This window comes from Penaeus chinensis, chromosome 15 (genome assembly GCF_019202785.1).
Source record: "Penaeus chinensis breed Huanghai No. 1 chromosome 15, ASM1920278v2, whole genome shotgun sequence".
NCBI classification, from domain to species: domain Eukaryota; kingdom Metazoa; phylum Arthropoda; class Malacostraca; order Decapoda; family Penaeidae; genus Penaeus; species Penaeus chinensis.
Window position 1 is genome coordinate 9,423,459 of NC_061833.1, and position 10,000 is coordinate 9,433,458.

General features: G+C 31.5%; 1 protein-coding gene across 4 annotated transcripts in view; it reads left to right on the plus strand.

Moving 5' to 3' along the window:
• LOC125032707 (segment polarity protein dishevelled homolog DVL-3-like) overlaps positions 1-10,000 on the plus strand; it is a 43,548-nt gene that overhangs the window by 11,755 nt on the left and 21,793 nt on the right. For 3 of the 4 annotated variants that reach the window (XM_047623962.1, XM_047623964.1, XM_047623963.1), the window contains 6 exons: positions 971-1,114; positions 1,397-1,637; positions 3,085-3,213; positions 5,059-5,195; positions 7,055-7,138; positions 9,807-9,941. In XM_047623962.1, coding sequence (XP_047479918.1) covers positions 973-1,114; positions 1,397-1,637; positions 3,085-3,213; positions 5,059-5,195; positions 7,055-7,138; positions 9,807-9,941 — 868 coding nt within the window. In that variant the 5' untranslated portion in view covers positions 971-972. The remainder of the gene's footprint in view (positions 1-970; positions 1,115-1,396; positions 1,638-3,084; positions 3,214-5,058; positions 5,196-7,054; positions 7,139-9,806; positions 9,942-10,000) is intronic. The other variant, XM_047623961.1, reaches the window with a different exon arrangement.

The following is a 10,000-nucleotide window of genomic DNA, read 5'->3' on the forward strand; positions in this document are numbered from 1 at the left end:
ATGTCATATGTATAAGGTCCTTATAATTAGATTTTTTCCCCTGTGATTCCTCCTTAGTGTTTAAGTTTTTGTTTTTGGGCCTGAATGCATTGCAAAAGTTTTATTTTTTTTATTTTGGCATATCCCCTCAGCAGCTTTGTTATGCATAATAGTAAATGGCATGCAGCATATCTTAAAGTGTTATGTATTGTGTATCTGTTGCTCATTATTATTTTATTAATGTCCAAATGAATAATGTCCCCTTGCATTTGAAGATTAGGTAATATAAAGCTACATCAATTTTTTTCCCCGTGAAACCAAACCAAGGGATGCTAAATTAGAAATGTGTATTGCATATAATTGAAATACTTATAGATTAACTAAGCTGTATGTGACTTACTAATTAATAACATTCTGATACGGTCTCTTTATTCTAAATCATTTAACAAAATTTCAATACATGGGAACAAATTTTCATGGAAAGACTTATTAGTACCTTTAAATAATCTACTGTGGTGTCTCCATAGTGATTGATAAACTGAAATGTAAATTTGTTCATCTGATTGAATATGGTTGATAAATTTTAACTATTATAAAAATGGTAAAGAACATTATATTATTCAACACAGAATTTACATACATGCTGTTTTGTATGCTGACACTTGCCAGTGAAATCTGTACATGGAATAGGACAAAATTATGAAATGTTTTAGATATTGACAGAGAGATGAGAATAAATGGAAGGTAAATACTCATCAGATGAATTCACACCCCATCATTAAATTAAGTCATGTTTTTATTATTGTGAATAACATCAGTGTTAGTGGATGCATGTGTTTAATATGAAATGTCCTCACTGCTCTTACTTGATGTTTCATTGATTGGCAAAGTAGGGGGTAACTGGATTTTTTAAAAATTATTATTTTTGTTTTTTTCTAGTTTTTGTTAGCAGATTTCTGTGATTGTAGACTAATATGTGATATGTCTGTAGCCATGCGGATCAATGGTCATGGAAGCCGTGTGCCTCGACACCACGGCTATGAGTCATCGTCTATGATCAGTTCTGATTTAGAATCTACTAGCTTCTTTGACTCGGATGATGATGCCTCCAGTCGTATCACTGCCACCACAACAGGTATGGGGATACTCTAAAACCAGTTCCACCTGTTTTGAAGAAATGTTTTCATTAGATTGCTCCATGTTGCTCTAACTTTCTTGAATTTTTAATTGCTAATTTTGTTATGTGGCTACATATTCTTTTAGCATTTATTTTTGAAGTCGAATTTGGTTTTTGGGATTTTTTTTATTTAATTTTATTTTATAACTATCTTAACATAGCCATATTTTGTGAGCTGTGTCCTAAGTTCATAGATCCTTACAACATGCTCTGCTCTAACTTTACTCCCTCTGTTATCAGGAAGCAGCAGCGTATCTCGCCTCCATGCCCGCCATCGACGGAAAAAGCAACGCCGACACCGCCTGCAACCTCCTATGTCTCGCACTTCTTCTATATCTTCTATTACTGACTCTACAATGTCTCTTAATATTATTACTGTCACGTTAAACATGGACACTGTCAATTTTCTGGGGATATCTATCGTTGGGCAATCAAGTAAAGGTGGCGATGGTGGTATCTATGTGGGATCAATTATGAAAGGGTAAGTTTAATGTTGTTCTTGTTTATCAGTTATAAATTGTTGATTCCAAATGCACATGATGCTGATATCTAGACATTCTAAGTCAGAGAATTGAATATAGAAATTCAAGTTAGTTTCTTCAAGAATAATTTGGGATATATTGCATATATTTGTTTAATATTATATTCTTATCTATTCATATATATATATATATATATATATATATATATATATATATATATATATATATATATGCAAAGGGTAGGCTTAAAAAAAGAAGAGAAAAAGAATGCTGTAGATATTTCTGTCTGCTGTGGCAAAATATGATGGATCATTGTTTGAAATAAAGCCTCTAAAGATTAACATTTTGGGAAGGGAAAAAATGTAGACTCAGTTACATATATCCCTCATTTATTTAGTAGATAGACTTATAAAAAACCTGGGGTCACTATGAAAACTGATTTAAATAATATGGATCTTTGGTGGTGAAAAGGTTGGGAACCATTGTTCTGGTGATTGTATGATAATGAATTAAAGGAATAAAATCTTTGTGGATAGAATAGGTGGATCATTAGTGAGGTAGTATTAGACAAGTTTAAACAAATGGCTTAAGATAATGAGAGTGTTACTCCGATGAAAGTAAGTCCTGTGGGTTTAAGCTCTTACAGTTTATATATTTGTGATTAGATAGTATAATAGTAAGGGCTGTTATTTTGATTAAGTTGTTATTTTGGTTGAATATACAACTGTAGCAAGATTTTTTTCTATGAATTATTTTGGTGTATTTCAAATCTCAAGTAAATTTTTTTAGTAAAATCAAAATAGCTATCCATATTTAAGATTGTAATATATGCCTGAATAGGAATGATATTTATATGAATGTTTAATGTTAAATTTTATAGATCTATTTTTAAAAAATACCTCCAAAATGGAACAGTAAATGAAACCCTGTAGTACCGTGGCTGTTCAAGTGCTTATGTTTCCGAGTTACAAATTTATAAAGCATCTGTGTAAATATGTATTGTAGAATCAGTCTCTATAATTGCACTGTTAGCAAACTTGTCCACAAAATATACAATTCCTTGCATGTTGAAAATTTTGGATTGAAAGTTCTGTTATGAAATGAAAAGGAAATGAACAATATTGTAGATTAGGGATTAGTACAGAGGGTTTTATTCTAGCAGATTTGGTAGTATCTCTATGTGTTGTCTATCCTAAGATAGTGTAATATTTTAAAGATTTTCATAGTGTATGGTCTTTGGAAATTCCCCCCCCGGAAAGATAGATTTGTCTTATTTACAGTGTTATAAAGAGAAGGGATTGAATAATCTCATTTTGCTGATACTCTGAAAATGGTATGACATTAGTCATGTGATATCATTGTTAGGTATGAAATAAATACTAATCTTAACTTGAGTGATAATAGTTATGAGTAAATATCAAAATATATTGCTTTTTGTCTTTTCAGTGGAGCGGTAGCATTAGATGGGCGTATTGAACCTGGAGATATGATCCTCCAGGTTAATGACATTAACTTTGAGAACATGAGTAATGACGAAGCAGTTCGGGTGTTGCGAGAAGTTGTTCAAAAACCAGGGTGAGTTCCTTGATATTTAGAAAACTAATCAGTTTCATATTTGCAAATACAAAGGGAAGTAATTGCATTAAGTGTAAATTACAAATGCTCCCTCTTACCTAAGATGAAGAAGTCTTCTCACTTTCAAATGTACATGCATACACACAGTAATGTAATTGCAAATGGAAACTTCTTATACAAATCAGCTGGCCAGATGGTAGATCTATTCACAAAATTATCATGCCATTTCTTAGAGTTATGGCATACTATATATATATATATCCTGCAGTGGTACTGGGTTATAAACAGTTTTGGATTTTAATTAGTGAAATTCATATTGTGTAAATGTATTTATATGATGTTTAAATAGTCAACAGAATATTTAGAAGTTATGGCCCTTGTACCAACTTATTAAGTATTGTCCATCAAATTCACACCCAAGTTCCATAGTCTCTTTATATAGAAAAGAGAGGGAGTGAAGAAATGTATAAATGTTATTTCTTCATTTGTTTGTGTTTTTATATTTGTGCTATATAATTTATATCACTGCATATCTCATATAAGGTTGTAATATTTCTTTATCAACCTTTCTATCCCATTTTTGCAAAGTTGCCAGCTTTCAACTTCCATACTTTTTGAAAACCCAGTCTTTTCATTTCTAAGTTGATATCTTTTATTTCTTTACCAATTTCCTTCATCTTTGTCTTTTTTCAGGAAGAATAACATGAATTAGTAAAGACAATATTTCACTTTCATTTAATATTTTTGTACCGTTCGTGTGTATATGTGTGTGCAGGCGTACATGCGTGTATATATGTATAAATATATATATATATATATATATATATATATATATATATATATATATATATATACATATATATATATATATATATATATATATATGTATGTGTATATATATATATGTATAATGTATATAATTGTATACATTTATATGTATATGAATGTATGTATGTATATGTATATATATTATATATATATTATATATATATTATATATATATTATATATATATATTATATATATATATTATATATATATATTATATATATATTATATATATATTATATATATATTATATATATATTATATATATTATATATATTATATATATATTATATATATATTATATATATATTATATATATATTATATATATATTATATATATATTATATATATATTATATATATATTATATATATATTATATATATATTATATATATATTATATATATATATATATATATATATATATATATATATATATATATATATATATATATATATATATATATGCATTTATATATATATATATATATATATATATATATATATATATATATATATATATATATATATATATATATATGCATTTATATGTATGTATATGAGATATATGTATATGTATAAATTATGTATGTGCATATATGTATAGATATATATATATATATATATATATATATATATATATATATATATATATATATATGTATATATATATATATATGTATATGAATGGTAAAACACTCTACTGCTTTAATACTATGGTAGGATAACTTACAATGTGCAAACTGGATTTATAAAAAATGAGACTACAGTTTTGAAATCCACCTGGATTTCATCTTCAGGTCAGACCTGAAAATGGAACCCTGGTGGAATTTGAAACTAGCATCATTTTCAATAGGTTTAGGCAGTGCTTTTTTTTTTTTTTTTTTTTTTTTTTTTTTTTTTTTTTTTTTTTTTTTTTTTTTTTTTTTTTTTTTTTTCTACCATATATATGTGTGTGTGTGTGTGTATATGTTTTTATTTTTTCCTATTTTTTTCAAAATGAACTTTGTCTTTTCAGGCCAATCAAACTTGTTGTAGCTAAATGTTGGGATCCCAATCCAAAGGGCTATTTCACCATACCTCGCACAGAGCCTGTTCGACCCATTGACCCCGGTGCGTGGGTTGCCCATACTCAAGCATGCCGAGGAATACCAGGTTGAGTGTAGACCATGTTTTATTGTATTTGCAGTGCTGCTAAGTTGTCATGGTAACGTGTTTATGACTATAAGATATGAAGGAGCACTGGAAAATACAATGTAAGATCTCTGTTAATTATTTTTTATGTAAATAGATGCATATACTTTTTTCTTATTTTTATAATTAAATTGCTGTAAACACATCCAACAATAGTATTGTTAGCAAGTGATGGCAAGCCGATACAAGTGCTCCATTCAGACTAATCATGATTGCGTTCACCTTGAATATGTGAGTGTTTGCCCCTAACAATATGAATATGGAGGATACTGTTATGGAATGCAATAGACATTTAGAGTTTCTAGGTATATCTGTTGCTTTTCATGCACTTTCAGATGTTAATAAACAATGATGCTCTCTAAGTAGACAAATCTAAATTTAGGATTTAATATGTGAATAAACAGATTTTTGCATTATTTGTTTTCTCTCTCTGTTTCTTTCTCATTTTGTTCTTGAATGTATTTAGGTTAAATGTTAAATTAAAGTTGTCAGTTATTCACAACAATGTAATGTACATAAGTACATCTTCACAAGATACAGTCTCATCAGTATGTTCAGTCTTGCACATTTTAGCCTGGTTTCTTTTGGTTCTTAGATGTTTCCACTTGATTTATGTTCTGATTAATGTACAGCACATTTTATGTAAGTGCAAAGTGGTATATGAAAATATTGATAAAGGAGTGAAGTAGGTGTAAATACAGTAGAGAATACAATGATACTTTTTATACTTGGTATATAAAAAAAAAAAAAATTTAAAGCTCCATTGATATGGTCATTAATTATGAAATTTATCATCACATTTACTAAGCAACTAAGATCAAATTATTTAATTTCTGTAGGACACTGCTCAGGTCCTCACAAAGAGAAAATGATCATGATTTAGGAGGATTATAGAGCCTTTCTCTTTTTTTTGTATCTATTAATTTCAGACTTAATTTTAGTTAAATCAATTTACTTGTTATAGTGCAAAGTTTTATTTTCTATTTTGCTTTCTCTTTCTTATTTCTAAGATTTAGTTTTTCTCAAATTCATTAAACATTTTGATTATCTAAGTGGGCCACTTGCATCATTCAGAATTAACTATTCCAGTCTTCTTCTTAGAAAATTGCATTAAAATGGTGATTTTTAAACTGTAATTGGCACTGGCAAGAACATTGTGTGAAGTATGCAGTAAATAAGTAAAAAATAAAAAGTGTAAAGTGGTATCATTGTTATGTTTTTGGCCATTAAAAGCAAAGAATTGATGACAAAAATCGTAGTCATATATTGTTGAGTACAGTTAAATCCCCCTATTATTACTGTCACTATTTTCGATATGAAAATGGTTGAGTATTCCAGTATTTTAAATTATGGTATTAATAATCATTTTCATTGTTCTCTGCCACAGCCATTCTAATTGTGGATTAAGTTACGTGTTTTTTAATTAGAGAGAAAAGCAGTTGCATGGGAGTGTATTTTCATAATTCATAGAGGTTGTTAGGTTAAGCTCGCATATTACTTTAGCATGTCTTTATATGTGGATGACTAAGAATTCTAGGCTTTTCTTGTTTTAGTATTTAATACAGGTTTAAGTTCTGTGAAAGAGTGGAGACCACAAATAGTTAATTGGTAATGATAGTTATTTTTTTTGCTGTTATACCATCAACATATAAGGCAAATAGGTGAGATCTCTGTCTTACACAATCACTTTTTGTCATGGTGGGGGGGTTACCTATCCTTTTCCATAGTAATAGATAATTCATGTGAATGAAGGCCACCAAGTTAAATTTATTTTAAGTAAGACATCCATATTTTATCCCCTCCCCCTTTCCCCTCTGCAGGAGAGTTTCCTGGACGTCCGCCATCTGTCAGCACCTTAACTTCGACCAGCTCTTCTATCACTTCCAGCATCCCGGAATCAGAGAGTAAGTTCCCTTTGAGTATCTGATTGTGATATGTATTGATGTTAGTAATTGTCTTACTGAAAATTTGTTATAAAGAAAGTCTTACTCTTGTTTTTTTCGTGTTCCTTTATAGCAATCTATGGGCATCCAAAGCTAAGAGAAAGTATAGGTAGCTCTGACTTATATTTGTCTGTCAATGTTATTTTAGTAGGATAAGTGTTATAGGAGTATGTTTTTCAGTAAACTTCATGACTTACCCAAGTACACCAATCTGTGGTAAACTTGTAATTATTAATGCACTCTAGTCAAAAGTGTTTTAGAAACAAAGTTTGTTGATTTTTTGTAAAATTGTAAATTTTTTCTCATCAATATAAATAACCTAAATCTCCTTTTAGTCTACTAGTGACAATAATACATCTCTTGATATATATTTATATTTTTCAAGTACTTATAAGTTAAATTTATATAGTTCTTTAAGAAGTTATTTGTATTTTACCATGTTATTTTCATTGCACTGAGTAGTTACCTGATACAATGCATCATGCTGTGGAAGCTTTACCTGTAGTTTGCATTGGAAGTGTTTAAGATGAGAGGCAACTTTAATACCTTTAATTGTAGTGAGAAGGATGTGAGTTGTGTTATTGTCATTGTTAAAGTTTCATGTCGGCATTCTTTAGAAGGAATAGTACTCTCATCACCAGTGTCATGTGTGGACCTTATCTCCATCACTTGCATTATACAGGGGATCTGGTATTCATTACTGACCATGTGTGGTGAGAAGCTTAGCAGTATTTCTTTCTAATCTGCTGAGTCATGCGAGCAGTCCCCACTTAGGATTGTGGAATATGCCCGCCAACACATCCTTCTGAGCAGGCCGAAGTTAATCCAAATTACATGTCATATGCTAACTAATTTAAATGTATTCACATGAAGGAGTCACTCATAGGGTATGAAGGATGTCCCTTATAGTCGGCATGTTTGAAATACTTACAGTAGACTTTCTTTCCCTTTCCTGCTCTCTCTCTCTCTCTCTCTCTCTCTCTCTCTCTCTCTCTCTCTCTCTCTCTCTCTCTCTCTCTCTCTCTCTCTCTCTCTCTCTCTCTCTCTCTCTCTCTCTCTCTCTCTCTCTCTCTCTCTCTCTCTCTCTCTCTCTCTCTCTCTCTCTCTCTCTCTCTCTTCTCTTTCTTTCTCTTTCTCTTCTTTGCTTTCTCCATCTCCTTCCCTCCCCTCTCTTCTCTCCCCTGTTCTCCCCTCTTCTGAACTTCCCATCTTCCCTGCTATTCCATTCCCTCATTATACAAACTAAAATGTTTGAACAATATAAGGTTTATTAAGATGATTCATTATCCAAGAACCTGGTCCATATATTTCAATGATGTATATAATCTGTAATACATTCTAAGACCTTATAAACTTGTCAGATGAAAAAAAAAAAAATCTCACCCTCACTCTCACTCTCACTCTCACTTTCACCCTCACCCTCACCCTCACCCTCACTCTCACCCTCACCCTCACCCTCACCCTCACCCTCACCCTCACCCTCACCCTCACCCTCACCCTCACCCTCACCCTCACCCTCACCCTCACTCTCACTCTCACTCTCACTCTCCCCCACACTCTCACTCTCACCCTCACTCTCACCCTCACCCTCATTCTCACCCAGATTCTTTCCTTCCCCCCTCTTCTATCCACCCATCTATCTTCTCTCTCTCCCACTTTGTCTTCCTTTTTCCATCCTGCATCTGAGGCATATGACCTTTCTTTTTGGCTTAAGGATTATGAAAGTATTGTGCCATCTTCTCTACTTTGGGATTTACCTTTCTTTATTCTATAATTTTTCAAGATATCAACTTAAATGATATATTTGCTTGAATACTTGTTTTTTCTACATATCCTGATGTATTTGCCATTCGTAAATATAAATATGTAGTCTAGGTTTTATTTAGCTCAGAGAATAAATTAAGAATGTATCAGCAGTTTGAGGTCTGTACAAGTTATTACCAATATTTCTCTTTTCTGTAGACTTGTCTTGTTATTTTTTGACCCCTGCATTCTCTTGCATTCCTTCTTTTTCTGCATAAACATCTTGTTGTTTTGCATTCTTTCCTTCCTGGCATCCTGAGAGGCATAGCTTCTCCCTTGAATCATCATCAACAGTAATTGTTCTAGTTATGATTGGTGTTTGATGTAAAGAACTAGTAGCTACAACTTAGATTTTGTGATCATGAAGGCAACATTCCACTGTTACCATATGTTGGCTTCTGATGCATCATTTATTCATGTGAAGCCGCTTATGAGGTTCAGCCTTTTATGGCGCTGTTTTTGAAGTATTGGCAGCCTTTTCAGATTTGCAGTTTCGTTTAAGATGATTGGAATACTGCTTGTCATGCTTTGGACTGATCCAGTATCCCATAATATCATTTCTTGTTTTAGTTAGCTTTTTTATTAAATTGTACACATGAGATATTTTATTTGTTAACAGTTACAGAACAAGTTTTGCAAGATCCTGCATAAAGAAGGAGGTGGAGGGAACAGGCTCACTAGAATGACAAATTTCATTAATGACTTGGCAGCTGATGCCTCTCTTCATGTGGCAACTCAAGGCTAGCCAAACTCACTACAGTCACTTACACATCTGCTTTGACCAGTGCAGCAGCAATGGCAGCTAATTACACGGTTTATGTTTTAGGACCGTATGAAGAGATGAAGTTGACTGTGAACACACCAATGGATACGATAGTGCGGGCGATGGCTGCACCAGACTCAGGTTTAGAAATCAGAGACAGGATGTGGCTAAAGATTACCATACCCAACGCATTCATTGGTAAGTCCCTATACCCTGTTTTGTAGGTAGAAGCTAGGATTGTTTAGTATGATCTTATA